The sequence below is a fragment of the Solenopsis invicta genome, chromosome 14 (assembly GCF_016802725.1).
Source record: "Solenopsis invicta isolate M01_SB chromosome 14, UNIL_Sinv_3.0, whole genome shotgun sequence".
Lineage (NCBI taxonomy): Eukaryota > Metazoa > Arthropoda > Insecta > Hymenoptera > Formicidae > Solenopsis > Solenopsis invicta.
Window position 1 is genome coordinate 6409975 of NC_052677.1, and position 18702 is coordinate 6428676.

Sequence of the window (18702 nt, forward strand, 5' to 3'; positions counted from 1 at the left end):
TTTTTTTTTAGGGGGATCTCTTAGCAATTATAATGAATTTTTTTAAAAAACAATTTATTACTTTTGAAAGATCGTAAACTTGAATAAAGATAATACATCCGATAAAAAACAAAACAACTTTTTATTTTCAGAAAAAATATTTTTTTTACTTTTAAAAGGCATTTTTTAATCTACAAGTTCTAGTAATCTACAAGTTACCACTCAAAGTTTTTAAATATTTTTCAAACTTTTTTTCGCCGAATTAAAGATTATTTTGCAAAAATAGAAGGCCTATGTCAGTCACAGCGGTTCTTGGTGTCAAATAATAATTTTTAATTTTTACAATTTTCAATTCAAACTGCATGCCGCATATTCGTCAGACTTGAAACACAGTCATGAACCGGAATAGTAATATTAATGTTTTAAGGAGCATATATAAGTAACGAACAACTAATGACGTAATTAATTAGATAATTTTCTTTAAATTTTCTTTAAATTAAAATTATATTGAAATAAAAGATCGAACGGCCGTGGTATTGAAAATTATCATTGTAAACCGCCGATTCAAATTTAATTGATTGTCTATATAATACTTTTCTCTCTTTCTGATTAATAAAAGCTAATAATTTACATGGATCGCATGATGATTACATGTACCATTACATGTTGCTCATGCGCCACACACCCCTAAAAACTGAGATAAATCCTCTAAACTAAAATCATTAATATCAAATACATTAAACATTGAACTAGAATTTGCATCGCGCCTCACGCGCGTTATCCCGCGAGTCACGTCGCCCGTGATCACCAGCGAGCGCGAGGTGCGGCGCAGTGCGGAATTCAAAAGCCCAGGAGCGGCAAAAACTTATTGCGCTGAATTTTCCGCGAATTGAGGAAATTCATCTGTCGGTGCTCCTCATCGATAATCGAGAATTATATAAGGAGCGAAATCGGAGCTCTCAGATTCAGATGGGGACTTGTTGGCCGGTATGCATGCTGAAAAGGCGACTATTACCGGTCAAGCTAACATATTTAGATCGCGCTACGGGTGGGCTACGTAACATATTCTACATATCTTAAATCCTTATAATGAACGCAAGTTCAAATTAAAATTGTCTAAATTAATTAACCCAGCCGGATGCCCATGCTTCCTTCATTCCCTTCTCGCTTCTTGTATGAGACTACAGCAGCTTACATTGGTTGCCCAATCCTTCGGAACTATGCGTTAATTAGTAAGGCGTTTTCTCCGCTGTCTTCCAAGATCAACATGCTTGCCGGTAGCACGCTCTAAATCTGGAGGTATTTGCTCGACTATCAATTTTTCTACTTTCTTATTTTTTGGGGCCAAGACGCGTGCTCCAAGACCGAGCGACTTCCTCGACATTGTCAAAATAGCTCGCTGGTGGACGACTGCTCCAGATACCGCAGCGTGTAGTGTGTACGACGACTCTTTGGCCATCTTTCCGCCTAATAATTATAATTAAGGACTGTTGAAGGTCTTATCCCTTCAGATTTCCCAGGTGTGGCTCACATAAAAAGACCCCATTCATTTAATCTCCCTGATATCTTCGTCTTCTCTTTCAGAAACTTTATTCTGGAACCTGTACCGACACATTGACCGAAACACGACGGAGCCTATGTGGGTTGAAATATTTAATGCATTAACAACTACTTACATAAAGTTAAACGCATCTAAAGTACATGTAACAAAAGTTAAATGTATCCGTATTAACACAAAAAGTTTAAACTACTCATTATCCATTCAAAATGTAAATTGCATAAAACGGGTTAGAAGTAAATAAAGAAGTCAACGAGATCATAGTGAAGCAAAAACTCGATATGCTCGCGTGTGTCGCCTACAATGCGTGTCGACTGATGCGTTTTACTTGTAATGCAACCCGGGCACGCCAAGTTTTTACCTCTGTAAAGCTAGTACCCCTATTATTAAAAGAAAATTAGGAATATGGCACAATCATTAATTAATTACTCATTTATTGCTAATTTATTGCCCTAGTTTCAAATTTATTGCTCTTACCTATTCGCTGGAAATTAAAATCAAAAGTGGGAATGCTGATTTAATACGACATTACGCTAGCATCCTCACTCCGGAAAAAAGATATACGGTATCGTAAACAAAAAAACAAGTACATTAAAATTTTTTACTAATTAATTGCTCTAAAATACTGCAAAGAGATATTAAAAATATTGATTAGTAATAGATTAAATTATATAACAATTTTATTATCTCACCTAATTATCTAATTTCTTCAAGAATGAATCTGTTTTACATGTTATATTTACACGAGGGCTCTCGAAAAGGCATTTAGTGTTTGGCTGCTGCTCGACCGCATATTAACCGTTCATTCAACGCCGATGATGAATTGTGTTATAAATAGCATAGCTAAACTTATTATACATAGGTCAAGATTTGGCGTAGGTCAGTATACTCGTATACGAAAACGTTCAAAACGTAATCAAGTAGCGAACGGCACGGCAGCGCGGCGTTCGCGGTGTATTGTGTTAAATTAATGTGTCATCAAATACATTATACATTGTATTGAGTTTTTAACAGTATCTTCTTCACAATATTCAGCATTTACAAATAACGAGGGTATTCATTGTTTAAAAGATTAATCTATCGCAGCTCGTTCATCATATTCATCGTCATAAAATCACAAAAGTTAATTTTTACTGTTATACTTTTTCTAACAAAATTATTATGTATTAAAAAAAAATTGGTAAATTTTTTTTAGGAATTTTCGATAAAATAATTAACAAAATGCTTATAAGTAATAAATATAAGTAAAATGAGATATTTAGGAGTCAATATGCTACTTCTATATTTTCCTTCATATTCTATGTCTATAATTTAACTAAAATTATTTATCGAAGGTTTAAATAATCATATAAAAAGTAAAAAATTTAATTTTTTTTTTTTAAGTGAGACTAATCGTATTAATACCCAAATCAATATCAATACGATATAAGCAATAAATGAAAAATTTTGGTTTTTTTCTGAAAAATTGTTTATATTTGCGAACAATTGCTGTTTGTGATATGTAAATGGTATGCTATCTAATTTTTAATGTCCATTGTATTAATATCTTGATCCCGAAAAGTTATGTAATCTAACCTTTGTTATTTTTATTCTTCCTTTTATTTCCAGTCTACACGGACCGGAATATAGCGTTACGGAATGTAGTTACGAAAATAAGATGTAGTGAGTTAGTATTAAAAAATTAAATGACACCAGGGATTTGGTAAAGGTCATGGTGCATCAATACATCTATCTTATTTCATAGTCATATTTATTGCCAACAAGAAAAAAACCGTGATTTAAAGTTAACAAGTCACGCTTCCTGTGAGGGACTGCAATAAATCTTTGGTCGCTATAAAATTTTTTAATTATTAAAGTCTTTCATTAATTAAAGTCTTCTCTTAAAGTCGCCTTTTATGCGGTATTTTAATAACGTATATTTATTTTTTGTTTTTTAATGTATTTTATATATATTTATCCATAATGTTTTTATTGTAACTCTTTGAAGATAATGTTATTGCTTAGTATCTCTGATAACACAACAGTTCAAAATTCATAAAGATGAATTCTTTGACGTTTTTTAGGCGTCTTTACAACATCTTTCAGCTTTTGTGCCGCCTAGCATATATATATATATATTAACTTTTTTCAACTTTAGTTAAATATATGTTATTATTTTCTTTAAAAAGCCAATGAACTTTCTTGAAAGTTAAAAAAACCTGAAAAACCCGTTAAAAATTAAAAAAAATTAGATTTTTCATCAAACTTCCAATACTATATTATTAACCATCATAATGAAGATTTTTAAAAATATTTTTACTTTCTTTAATAAATTTATACATTATTTATATTTGTGGTATTAGAAATGGGGGAATAAAACTGAAAATATACAAAAATTTGTTAAATATTTTTATTTGATCATTAAATTTAATCAATACTAATACTAATACTGATCCTAACACTAATTCATGTACATACATTAAAATGGATATTATAGGAATAAATTTCTTTCAACATTTTCGAATTCGCACTCTACATTTTTCGTACCCGTTTGAATCTAAAAATAATATAATATGAATATAAATATCATCCAAATTCAACATGATGAATAGCTCATTTCAATTTATTTTAATCCAAAAATAATATAATGAGAACATGAATTCATCCGAATTCAAAATGATTAATCCATCTGAATCCAAGAAAATTTTTATTTAAAGAGGAAACGTGAAAGCTACTCAATACAAAATTGTGAATAGGAAATGTATTGTTTCAATCCAAAAGAGTCAACTAAATCGTAGAAAAATTTTTATATAAATATGTGTATCAGTTTTTGAAAATATTTATATCTATGTTAATACCTTTAGAAGCATTGACAGTGCTATTCGTGTGAGAAATAATCAAATAGAAATGTATTTATTTTCACGAAGTTTAATCCATTTCAATCCACTTTTAGAAAAATTTAAAATACGCATTAATGAATTCAAATAAATTAAAACTATCAATTTATTTTAATGCATTTCCGTTTACTAGGGATGTATTAAAGACGTCAACAAGACATTATCTTTATGACGGATCTTTTAGACATGCATGTTATTTGAGTTTCGAGTCTTAATTTGCTTAATAAGTGTCGTTATTATTTAACACATAGTATTAAAATATAAAGTAAATTTTTATAAATAAAATGTACAATATTTGTAAATAAAAAATAAACATTTATAAAAATATTTATAAAATATTGTTGCAAAAATTCTTTACTTTTGCCGTAAACATTTTACTATACATTACAAAAATTCTTTACTTTTGCCGTAAACATTTTACTATACATTACATATATATATATACATATATATATATATATATAGTAAAATATTTGTTGAATAAAGATTTTTATTATACAGTAAAAAAATTTTTATTCAACATATATTTGAATATAATATAAACTAAATATTTAATACTGTTGTGCCCACATGCAGCGAGCACAGCACTAAAAATATATATATATATATATATATTTATGTTCGGGATTCGCTCTTGCTCAGAGAGTTGGAACTCATGGGACAGCAGTTCAGACGGGTTGCCAATGAAGACACACTTTTTCATCGCAATATATAAAACTGGTTTATTCTTAATACTCCAGTGTACATATAGTACTTATTATTAAGTGCCCCGCTATATTGGACTGCGTTGCGCGTTATCTTCTATGATATTGCGTCGCGGCTCGACGTATATGTTACGCACGGCCTTGATGCTGCTCAGACGGCTTGTTTAAGTTATCCGCCGTATCCAGATTCCCGCCGTATCTCCGCCGTTTCCAGATTCGGAGGCCTTTTTATCTTCCAATATTGCTGATGCTGAATTGCAGCTCGGCTGCAATCCAAATCGGCGGCGGTTCAGCTTCCTTCGAAAGATTATCCGCATTTTCTGCGAGTCTTTCGAAAGAAAGTTTCGAAAGAGAGACAATCCGCGCTTTCCGTTGCTTTCACTTTCGGTCGATTCCGAAGCGCGAGTATTTGCTTAAAATTAATATGCATAGCAACGAAATCGCTTTTTGTCGCTATGCACTTGTGTTAGCTTAGGCTACAATAATACAATATTTGTGGTAAATGAAAAATAAATGGTTATAGAATATTTTATAAATAGTTTTGTGTTGAATAAAGATTTTTTATAAATTTTTTCCTTTATGTATATTGTATGTACAAAATATGTACAAAATATCTATATAATATAAAGAAAATATTGATAATAAGATATTGATAAATAATTATGAATCATTATCATGATCAATCATTTCGCATTCACTGTTAGATATAGGCCTCCCGTGAATGTTTCTTCTTTTGTGCAGTTTCTTGTTTTGTTGCGGTTTGTGTATCAAATTGTAAACATTGTAGGTATTGAATAATTATGAATATCTATAAGTGTTACGTGCTGTCTGGACGCACATTTTATATTTTAATTCATTTGAGTCTAAAAATACTTACGACGTAAATAATGACTCACAAGGGAACCTCTGGAGGTGTCACATCTCGGATTATAATGAAACTTTACATACATTTAGGTAACATAATTAGATAATTCTAAAAACTATCAGTTGCGGCGCATATTCGGTTTCAAGGGGTGAAATCATTTGAAACTATTTGAGATATCAAAAAATGTTTTATACGAAAGATTTACAGTAAAATTACCTCTATTCATTCACGTTAACAACATTATTTAAAAATATTATCTCTATTCAGTCACATTAATAACATTTTTTAAAATGATTATTTAAAAAATTTTTAATAGTTTAAAAAATTTTTCTAAAAAATATTATTGACGTGAATAAATAGAGATAATTTTATTATAATTTTATTTTGAAACTTTAGTATAAAACATTTTTTTTAATTTTGACTGGTTTTCAAAATATAGAGGGGGAAAGCGCTAAAAATCGCTGTACACATGAGAACTGATTTCACCCCTTAAGGCTCCTGAGTACTCGCCGCGGCCACATTGAAGTCGTGACGTCAGAAGCAAGAAATTGCGTGAAATGACACGTAATTTGTATAAAACATTTTTTGATATCTCAAATAATTTCCGAGATATAATGGAAAAAGCTGAAAACCGCTATACACATAAGGGATGACTTTACCTTTTGAAACCGAATATGCGCCGCAACTGTTTCTAAAATCATCTAATTATGTTACCTAAATGTGTGTAAAGTTTCATTAAAATCGGGGTGTGACACTTCGAGAGGTTCGAGAGGTGTTCCTTTGTCAGGAACATACATTACAGTTCAAAATAACAACAAATAGTTTCAGTTCCATTCACTTGAATTAAAAGATAATCTGGTCATAAATTTATAAGCCACAAAAATACATCAAATACATCAGTTCAAAATTATAAATAGGTAAATTTTTCTTCAATTGAAATAAATCCAAAAATATGTAGTCAGAAATCAAGTGTCACGAGGGCAAAATTATAAATTTATTGAAATAAAGATTTATGATTTTGCATTCATGACATTTTATTTATGACTACATATATTTTATTTTAATAAAAAAGAAGTTATAAAACATGTAAACTTTAAATGCATACCCAAGGAATTTAGTAGCGTGATTGTATTAAATTTCCGGTACCAAGAATCGCTATAGCTGAAATAGGCCTAGCTTCTATTCTCCCATTTTAATTTCGTCAGTCCGATATAATGTATTATTATATGACTTTCTTTAAAACTTTTTAACTTTTATTAGAATCATACTGCACCTAAGAACCACAGATAGTAACGTTGTTGACCTGTTGTCGTTGACTCCAAGTATAAGTGGAATGTTGACTCCAAGTAGAGAATGTATACAACTAATTCCTAAGGTCGCATTAACAACATTAAAACTTGTAATAATGTACAACTATTTTATAACTAATCGTTAATAGTCAATAGTCATAGAATGACGTCTCAATCATCGTCTTAAAGACAGGTATAGACAACATTAACACAACTTTCGTATTAAGGCGCAAAATAAAGAAATAAATAAGTATATGGAAAAATTGACCTTCTATTGGAGAAATTATTGATTTATCGCTTAAAAACTAATATTTCATAGATATTTCGCTTCACATGTTTTGCATGTTTTCATTGTTTTCATATACACCAATCTCACGTATATATACTCGTATAGACCTATCGCAGTAGAATTATATATGGTGACAGCCGGTCTTATAAATTAAGCTCGTGCGAGAAACGGTAAAATATCATTCATCATCACTCAGCACATCTACGATTTACAGCGCAGGGTGATGCAAATTGACATATTCCATGGCTTCATCTAATTGTTCCTGACCTGACTGATTGGTCAATTTCTTACAGATTACGGCATAAGTTAGCGGTTATGTCCTGCATAAACCAACTTTAAATCGATGATCGAGTAAATTTGCTAAATAATGTGCAGGCGTCATTGCCATTTTGAAACGCCGTAGAACACAATTAATATCAGACTCTACGTAATTGTTTTGTTTAAAATGATTTATTATTTCAATCCAAATTTCTGTGGCCTCACCAATTGTACAACAATCTCGTTGAACTTTATCTAAAGCGACTGAAATTAATTTTAATTTTTCCAAATAATTAGTTGCATTAATTTTTAAACCCATATCGTTAACTTTGGATGAAATATCCGAGCTTATTGCTACTCGATTATCAGTACAAATTTTACATAGAATATGCCAATTATTAACATATGATTCCAGACAATCGGCAAAAGTATTCCACCGAACATCTTGTGGCATTACTAAAGCTTTTCCACCTGCTTGTTTATACTTAGCAGCGGCAAAATGCGTGTTTCGGAAGTATTTTATAATTTTTTTAATGTCTTCCTTGATTCCTGGAATTTCAATGTCGTGCGCAAGAAGATTTAAAACATGTGCAGAGCATCCATAAGTAATAATATCAGGCATACCAAGTTCTTCACACTTTGCCAATTGTTCTCTCATTTTATGCGTATTTGCTGCATTATCGGTCACAAAACTTCTAACCCTATAACCATATACTTTTGACAATTTTTGATTGAAGTTACTGCCAAACTTAGCAAGTATTCTGCAGTATGGCTATTATATATATCTTTAGTATCAATAGTATCACACAAATGTACAGTTTCGTCAATAATATCTGTCGCTGATATACACACAATGGAATCATTGCGAATGTTGCTCCATCCATCCTGAGCCATACATACATTTTTTCCATTTAAATAATCTCTTATTTTAACCGTCTCCGAATTAAACACTTCATCTAATAATTCATTTGCAATTTGACGTCTTAATGGCGGTTTATAGCCAGGATGTAATAAATTTATTAATTTTATAAACTCTGGGTGTTCTACATGTCTGAAGGCCGAGTTTGTTGCGTAAATAAATTTAGCTATCTGCAAATCAAACTTTTTTTTGTTTGCAATTGACGTTCTAATAATGAATGGTTCCATATTTGTTAATCTTGAGTCGGACTGTTTTGGCGTTGATGATCTTGATGTTGATGGTGAAATATGTATAGCTGTATCTGTCGCTCTTGCTGTAAAGAAAATACTTAAAACTATCAAATTTGGTCTATTACAAAAAAATTAAGTTAGAATGTAATGAAAAGTTCAAGTTTTCTTCTGTCTCCAAAGAAAAGTCAAAAGTTACGCAAAAATTGTATAGCTAGTCAATATTTTAATAATGTAAAATAGAAAATAGAGTATTATGTATATTATGTGTAAAACTAACTTAAATTTAAGCGAGACGGAGATCGAGAACGGATGCTGCCGTTACTATCAGAAGCGCGATCTTCAATATCTTCATTAACTAATGTAATGTTACATACGAGTATCTGTACGTGTTTTTTCATTCTAGCAACCAATCCTGTCACAATTGTATCGCATTTTTTACATTTTCTTTTGTTAACAGATTTGTGAGATTCTTTAATTTCAATGAAATTGTGCCATATTGGATCTCTTTTCTTTCCTGTCATTTTTTATTTATTGAGAACTAAAAGAACAATCGAGAAGATGAGTAACAAGTAACATATACCAAAAATAAACAAATACTTTAAATTACAATTATAACAATAAAGCCTATTCTACAATTGCGTAAACGTGTAGGGTTATAGGAGTAGTAATAGTAAATATTCTATAAAGTTATTTTACAACGAAGTAAGTATATGTCATATGAATGATGGTAGCGTAGACATGGCAGTCCTCTAAACCTAAACACTTTGGTTTCTTCTTACAGCTGACGTTGTTGTGAGCGTGGAAAGTGAAGATCTATCATTTTCTATAGCGTACTTTATAACCGGTAACAATGGTTTACAACATTTATTATGCGTCTTATAACACCTTACAACCACTTACAACTATAATTTTACTTACGCAATTGTAGAATGGGTTTAACTGAAAACTTAACCTAATAACCATAACAACTTTATGCATTTGCATTATTGCCACTTAGTATTAAATTGCAGTACGTTATGTAGACTAATAATTAAAAGAATTCAAGAACAAAATCAAGGGGTAAAAGGTAAAAGTAGTACGATAAATTCGAGAGATACAGATTGAAACTAAACTAACCAAAAAAACATATACGTATTTGCACGACTGTGCCTGCATGTGATTCGAGGCGCCAGGTACCAAGTGGCGCCAGGCAGTAAGCGGTAATATAGCGTTACCAACATTGTTATTGGAAAAAGACCTATCTTCCGATTTAACGCTGGCGGAAGATTCAAATATTCGCATAACTCCAAGCTACTAAATTATTTTGCTTGTTCAAAACATGTTTTCTTTTTTTTTGTTTAAAACACGTTTTTTTTTATTACTTAAGAAAACACAAATAAAACAGAAGCAAACTGTTTTAAATAAAAAGAAAAAAACAATGTTTATTGTTTAAAATAAAAAAAAAACAAGTTTTTTGCCAACCCTGCCACTGACCCATATTATATATCTCGGGTTGTCGACGCGCTCCGTTCGTGCCACAGCTGCACGTTCTCAAGTTGTTACGTCCCTCCCTTCCCTCTCCACTACTTATTTATTACTCCTCAAACCTGGACAAGTTTCTTAAAAATTTAATAAATAACTGCATATAATAACCGAACAGAACTACATTTGCAACAGTGACAGTAAGTAAATTTTTACATAAATTATACAAACACACACTATTCTCAGTGAGTGAGCAACATTTGAATTTCAAAAACAGATGACCGAAAAAAACTCTAAAAATTAAAATGAAAAAGATATCACAATCTCCCCTACCGTAAACATTTATTTAATCTAACAATACATTTCAAGTGGGAAAAAATGATTTTCATACTTTTAAAGACATTATAGTGATAATAGGCTAATTTATTAATGAAATTTTACAGTTGCGTACAGCTTGAAATTGACTCCAAAATGAGTACGACGAACGCACAAACTAATTCGGGACACGCACACGATGAGGCTCACTCGAGAGGAAGTACGATCGACGCATTTTTCGCCGGCACGGTGATCCTTTTAACCGGCGCTACGGGCTTCTTGGGGAAAGCCCTTCTGGAAAAGCTGCTGCGCTCGTGTCCCGTGGCCGCAATTTTCGTTCTGATCCGTCCGAAAAGAAATAAATCCATCGAGCAACGTTTCGAGGAACTGCTGAATGAACCCGTTCGTATACATATACGTGTTCTACATCGCATTTAATGATAATCATAAATAAATTTTGTCCGCTATCTGAACAGAGAAATATTTTTCGCGTCTGTTATCGTCGGAAGTTGAACAAGTCGAACTACATTGGATTCAGCTAATTGAATTAATTTAGATTTATGTATATCGCGTGACGCGAATTTCCGTGCATTTCGGAAATTTTTAAGGCGCTGTTAAATTAAATCATTTTCCTGCTACTTGCATATTTCCACGTTGAAAACTGTACAGGAATTAAAAACTCGTTTAAAACAAAATATTTTTATAACTCATAGTTCTAACTCATAGTCAGTTATTGCGAGAAATATCAACACAGCGTCAGTGGTCGAGTTGGCTAAGACACCCGTATCGGAGATTCCCAGATGTCCCAGGTTGAGAGTTCGAACCCCCTGGCTGAGGTGATATTTTTCGCAATAAATTCTTTACAGTTTTTACAGGGGGGGAAGGGTTAATATAGATGCTAGTAAGCATCAAGTATTATTAAATTAATTTTAATTTAATAAAAGTGACATTACCAACTCTTATTCGATTATAACTGTGTTATATGACCGAAAGTAACGGCGCGCAGTTTGGTTGAGTCTGAGAAAATATATAAAATTACACGTATACATAAAGCACTAAGATCCAGCTATGATCGAATAGGCCTTCTTGTTTAGATTGTATGTTACACGTATCGGTCGAATATCTTTCTAGTTTGAAAATATTTTTATGTTTAGTCCATTGCTCTTTTCTCCTTAATTTGCTTGTGATTTATAGCGTTTTTATTGTAATGGATTTGAACTGCAGTCAAAAACTGTTTTGCGAAACAAAACGGAATTAGTGTCTTTTCTGTGACAGGTTTTTGACAGGATACAAACGGAGTTTCCGGACACCTTGAAAAAGATCTTCCCCGTGAAAGGCGACGTGAGCCTGCCGGAATTGGGGCTCGAACCCGATGACAGAAAGATGCTTTTGGATAAAGTCAACATAGTGTTCCACAGCGCGGCCACCGTGCGTTTCAACGAGCCGCTGAAAATCGCCGTTAATTTGAATGTGATGGGCACCGATCGTATGTTGGACTTGTGCAGGCGCATGACAAACCTTATTAGCGTTATTCATGTCAGCACAGCCTACAGTAATGCTGATCGACTGGAGATTGAGGAATCGATTTACACGTAAGTTCCTCTAGTTGCACGTCTGACACTCATACCGACGGTATGATACGACCGTTTTTATCTCGAGGACACATCTTCGAGATCAAATTATTTCACCTCGAAGCGTTCCACATTGCGTTAATACACTAAGAAAAGAAGTTGTCAACTTGACTAAACAAATATATAAATATTCAAATCAAAGTTCAAGTATTTTACATATTTAAATTAAATATATAAATAAATAAAATGAAAGACATCAATCACATTGCAAAATTTATTCAAGTTAGCAATTTTTTTTTACAAAATATATAAAATATGAATTAAATGCATAAACTACTTGAAATAATTGAAAAAGTATCAGATTAATAAGAATAATAAAGTGTTCGTTTATGTTATGTGTTCGACAGTCAATGTAGATCTAATCGATAGAGAGTCAAAAAGGATTGGCGGCAAAAAGCTTATTGTGTCAAGCTTTTGATTAACAAACGTGTTAAACTATTATCCAAACTTGTCTTTTTTTTTCCCCATACGTTAAAGATGTGAGAATATCATATCGATATCGACAGACACATCTGTATACATGCATTAAAATGTTAAGAATAGAAATATATGGGTCGTAGATACAATCAAAGCGTTTTTCTTCAAGAATAACGTCATATAACGTCCGATAAGCGGAACGAAAGGAAATCTGGACTATAATAATAAGTGCATTCAGTACAACGGCTATTTCTTGTTTGCAACTCGCTACGATACGAGATTCAAATTGCGAGTATATTTTTTATTTAATACAGGAATGTGAATAAATAATATAATATGATTTGTGTTTTATAAACAACCTAGGTTATCTTTCGATGCAAAAAGTTTTTGAAAAATCTGTGAAAGCTTGCTTTAAATTATACATAATAATTTATTTTATAACTTTGTCCTGATTTCTGATGCGATTTATAAATTATTTAAAGTGTGCTCAATTCGTATACTGCTAATGTTACAGTACGGAGGTGAAGCCGCACACGGTGGTCCATATGTGTGAAAATTTGGATGACGAGACGATAAAAATTACAGAAAAGAAATTGATCGGGAAACATCCCAATACATATACATTCACTAAGAATTTAGCAGAGCAGATAGTAATGAAGAAAGGAAAAAATTTACCGATTGCAATTGTAAGGCCGAGCATAATTTGCGCAGCAAACCAAGATCCATTTCCCGGATGGATTGATAATATCAATGGTATTACAGGTACGGTCATAGTTAACTAAACTGAATTTGTTCTATTTTAAGTGTTGAAAGTCAGATACAAAAGCCACGTTTTATTTTGGGAAGTAAGGAAGACGCGTAGAAAACTATAAAATAGAGTAAATGAGATAAAATTTTTGTTTATTGCAATAGACAACATTTTTCTTTGATTAGAAAGAAATATCTTTAACCATAAGATTGAAATAAAATTATAACACAAATATAATCAAAGTAATAAACAATATTAGTGTCTTAAAGAAATAATGAATCAATAATATTCGTGAGCCCTTGCGTAGTGGCAAAGATTTTAATTTCGGTAAATTATTTGAAATAAAAGAGTAAGAGTACATCCACCGCTATGTGATAAACACAGATGATTGACAAGTCTGTGATAAGTTATAGTTAGAGCCTAATGCTGAAATAATAATTCTTGTTTGATTTTACATACAATTTGTAAATATTTCGAATTTTATGCATTTTCGTCATTTTCGGGGGGTTTTAAACATCCCCGATAGAAATTTCATTTGTTTTATTTTTGGAGCAGTTATAGGCCAGTGATATTATCTTTCATCTAGTAACAGTAAAGTAAAACTATTTGGGATTCCAATCAAGATCTATCGCTTTGCCTTCAGTTAATGTGCACAAAAGATGCATAAACTCTGAATATATTTATTGGACAAAAACGGGGCAATGAATGAACTATTCCGTTGATTAATATGCAAGTTTGCCAGTTGGACAATTTTGCCCTAGAGATATTTCATTTTACGCACGCTAATGTACAATTTTAAGATTAATGAGATTTTAATGCAGGGAAACCTTCTATGTATAATACACATTATACTAAAAGTAGCACAATGCATATTATATATCAAAGATTTTCTGCACTATGACTCTTTAACCTTGTCTTTATATTTAAATTGCATGTATTAGAAAAACTTATATCCTTATTCGCAAAAAATTCAAACTTACAGTTATTTTGTCAGAATTTTCAAGGATTTTAAATAATTAATCTAATCTTGATATATATTATGTAAATGAATTGCACTTTATTGCACAGCAGTTACGGTTACAAAGATAGTTATACAAACAATAGCACGAAATGCTCCAATCGCGTTCACTGGGTTTACCGAACTTCTATACAAGCTTCGCTGTCGATCACTAGACTTCTTGTATGTACTTCTTATATTCACGGCAAACTATCACCACTCTATCTTCGCGTGAAAACGAAACCAACGAAACTAACAGCTGTTTCGACTCCGCCCCGCCGCGCTATGACACGTGCAGCTTCCGTGACTTCAAAATCTATACTGCCTCACGGCATTATGCCGATGCGGTTACTCCGCATTCGACTGTAGCCCGGCGCCGGGCGCCCCTACACTAGTCGAAATCGGCAGTATGGATTTTGAAGTCACGGAAGCTGCACGTGTCAAGGTGCAGCGGGGCGGAGTCGAGACAGCTGTTAGTTTCGTTGGCTTTCACGTGAAGATAGAGTGATGTTTTACCGTGATTATAAAAAGTAGTGATCGGCAACGAAGCTTGTGTGGAAGTTGGGTAAACCCAGCGAATCGGGAGCATTCGGTCGCGGTGCTATTGTTTGTATATCTTTGTAACCGTAACTGCTGTGTAATACCGTTTGTTTTCTGTTCCTGAACTCCCTGAATTAGTGTGCACTTAAAATGAAATAGATATACATTTGAAAGTTAGTGAAAGCAAGAAGGAACGTTCCAGTGCAGTCTAGTGCAGGAATAGAAAATAAGCCTATAAAGTGCTCATTTATATAATATATATCAAGATTAGATTAATTATTTAAAATCCTTGAAAATTCTGACAAAATAACTGTAAGTTTCATAGCTTCAATTTTTTGCGAATAAAGATATAAGCTTTTCTAATACATGCAATTTAAATATAAAGACAAAGTTAAAGAGTCATAGTGCAGAAAATCTTCGATATATAATATGTATTGTGCTACTTTTAGTATAATGTGTATTATACATAAAAGATTTTCTGCATTAAAATTGTACAAAATTGTATATTAGCGTGCGTAAAATGAAATATCTCTAGGGCAAAATTGTCCAATTGGCAAACTTGCATATTAATCAATGGAATAGTTCATTTATTGCTCCGTTTTCATTCAATAAATATATTCAGAGTTTATACATCTTTTGTGCACGTTAACTGAAGGCAAAGCGATAGATCTTGATTGGGTTCTCAAATAGTTTTACTTTTCAGTTACTAGATAAAAGATAATACCCCTGGCCTATAACTGCTCAAAAAATACAAATGAAATTTCTACCGGGGATGTTTAAAACCGAAAATAACGGCATACAATTCAAAATATTTACAAATTGTATGTAAAATTAAACAAGATTTCAGCACTAAGCTCTAACTATGACTTGTTATAGGCTTGTCAATCATCTGTGTTTATCATATAGAGTTGGATGTATTCTTACTCTTTTATTTCAAATAATTTACCAAAATTAAAATCTTGGCCACTACGCAAGGGCTCACAAATATTATTGATTAATTATTTCTTTAAGACACTAATATTGTTTATTACTTTGATTATATTTGTGTTATAATTTTATTTCAATCTTATGGTTAAAGATATGTTTTTATAAACAAAGAAAAATGTTGTCTATTGCATTAAACAAAAATTTTATCTCATTTACTCTATTTTATAATTTCTTACACGTTTTCCTTACTTCCCAAAATAAAACATAACTTTTGTATCTGGCTCTCAAGACTTTTAGAAAAACAAATTCAGATTAGTTAACTATGACCGTTCCTATAGTACCATTGATATTATCAATCCATCCGGGAAATGGATCTTGGTTAGCTGCGCAAATTATGCTCGGCCTTACAATCACGATCGGTAAATTTTTTTCTTTTCTTATTACTATCTGCTCTGCTAAATTCTTAGTGAATGTATATGTATTAGGATGTTTCCCAATCAATTTCTTTTCTATAATTTTCATCGTCTCATCATCTAAATTTTGACACATATGGACCACTGTATGGGGCTTCACCTCCGTACTGTAACATTAGCAGTATACAAATTAAGCACACTTTAAATAATTTATAAATTGCATCAGAAATCAGGATAAAGTTATAAAATAAATTATTATATATAATTTAAAGCAAGCTTTCACAGGTTTTTCAAAAACTTTTTGCATTGAACGAGGGGTTAGTCACTGAGGTAATTTTTGTACAAGGGCTAGGTAATTCAGCGGCAATCTAAACGGAATTTTGGGTAATCCAATGTAATTTATGGTAATCCAATGTAATTTTTAGGAAATCCTAAGTAATCTAAGGGTAATATCAAATAATCTGTAGGTAATTCTATGTGTTCCTAAAGTAATCTCAGATAATCTGTGGTAATCTAAGGTAATCTTTGATTTTTTAGTAAACGTTATTGCTGAGCATGTTATATTTTTGTACAATAATATACATTTTTAATCAACTTTTGAAGTTGACGTAAAAAAATTGCTTTTTTTATAATCTAAAAATTGTCATTGCTAGATTTTTGCGGTATTACATCTTGTAACGCTTTCTCTCAGGCTGCAGATATACGAGCGTTTAAAAATTGCGAAATTTCCAAACTATTTTAAGCAAATTTCTTTACGTTAAAAAATTTGCCTAAAGTAAATCTTTTAATTCCTTAAAACGGAATTCTCTCTCTCGAAATGAACAATGGGTTGTATTTATTTTCCTGCTGATAATGGATATAAATGGAATAATGCCGTTCAAATTGGTATGTAAAGTTTCATAAGTCCGCCTGATTCAGAACAAATTTTAAAGAAGCTAAAAATAACTAAAAATATATAAAAATTGCGAAATACATTTTTATCTACAATGAAAAGATATGTGCAAAATCTTTTAAAAAATTTTTTGTATTGATTATTCTTCGAATTCGTTTTAGAATTGTTAAGAATTACTGTTTCAAAAAGTTGTGCCCGCCACACGTGCTTACAGAAGATTTCATCGTTTCATTGTTTTGCGTATACGCATACGCGATGCATTTCGCTGCCGAGAAACAATCACATATCGGAAACGCAGTCTTTTTCGAGTCTGTACTGGTCTATACTTGATTTAAGCGAGACGTTACGTGCTCTGTGCTTGATATAGTTTTTGTGGTTTTATTATCGAAATCGATCAAAATGGAAAATTCATTTTTAAACAAAGATTTGGCTCATAGAAAAAGATTATTTTTAATTTGAATATCTGTATTTATTTTCTGAATATGGCAAAACTGGATCTTAGAATAAAATGATTTAACTCTATCAAAAAATTTCATTACTTCAAATTCCTATATGTCAGTAGAAATCAATGCTCACTTCTTACTTATGCTTTTTTAAAAAATTGTATCTGACTCTAACTTGAATTCTAGTATGTCCCATGGTTGATGAGTAGCCAACCATGCGAACAAATTTTTTGTTCAACAACTAGTTTAACTTCAACTTTTTCTACAATAGTCAATTTTAGTTTGAATGATATTATGAATAGAATTAAAAAAATTCAAATCATACAAAACGTCAAAAATGATTTAAAAGAGTTTATTTTCCCAAGGGAAGTACATAATCGTTTAGATATTGGAAGTAATGAAAATTTAGGTGATATCCCAGATGATGTAGAAATTGAAAACATTATTTATTATGTTAACTCTTACAGAAGCTAAATCGGACCTTAACAAAATTGGCATAAACAACATTCCTGAATCGTATTGGAAAAATATTAATTGTTTCCCAAAATGTTTGGAAAAATAATTTTTTGGAAGATATTGATTTAAATAATGATGAGGATGATAATTTAATTTATAAAATACCTATTAATATTTATTATGTGCTAACTTCACAGAGGTTTAATATTTATATTTAATAGGATGTTTTGTTAGTACTATTAAAAGATCTCAAACGTTAAAAGTAGTCAAACTTCTTACTATGTATACCTACATATAATACATATTCTGTTTGCAAAAATTTTTATATTTTTGTGTTCTTGTATGCAATAAATATTTGTTTTGTAAAATTGTTTTTTTTTAAGCAATGAAAACATTTTCAAAATATTTATCATAATATTTGTCATAAATATTTTTGAAACGTTTATGATATTTATGATTTGTTAACTCTAAAAAAAGCATACATTAAAAGTTTAT

The 18702-nt window shown here is 31.3% G+C and overlaps 1 protein-coding gene across 1 annotated transcript; it reads left to right on the plus strand.

The window, feature by feature from the left end:
• The first annotated feature begins 10836 nt into the window (after positions 1-10836).
• Positions 10837-13573, plus strand: LOC120359480 (putative fatty acyl-CoA reductase CG5065). The gene is made up of 3 exons (XM_039457062.1): positions 10837-11145; positions 12019-12335; positions 13306-13573. The coding sequence occupies exons 1-3, from the start codon at positions 10858-10860 to the stop codon at positions 13571-13573; spliced, it is 873 nt and encodes a 290-aa protein (XP_039312996.1). The 5' UTR covers positions 10837-10857.
• Positions 13574-18702: the final 5129 nt, after the last annotated feature.

Coding starts and splice junctions, on each gene's coding strand:
- LOC120359480 (XM_039457062.1), top strand. CDS start 10,858: ATGAAATTTTACAGTTGCGTACAGCTTGAAATTGACTCCAAAATGAGT. Junction 11,146..12,018: donor AGGAACTGCTGAATGAACCC/GTTCGTATACAT, acceptor TTTCTGTGACAG/GTTTTTGACAGGATACAAAC. Junction 12,336..13,305: donor ATTGAGGAATCGATTTACAC/GTAAGTTCCTCT, acceptor CTAATGTTACAG/TACGGAGGTGAAGCCGCACA.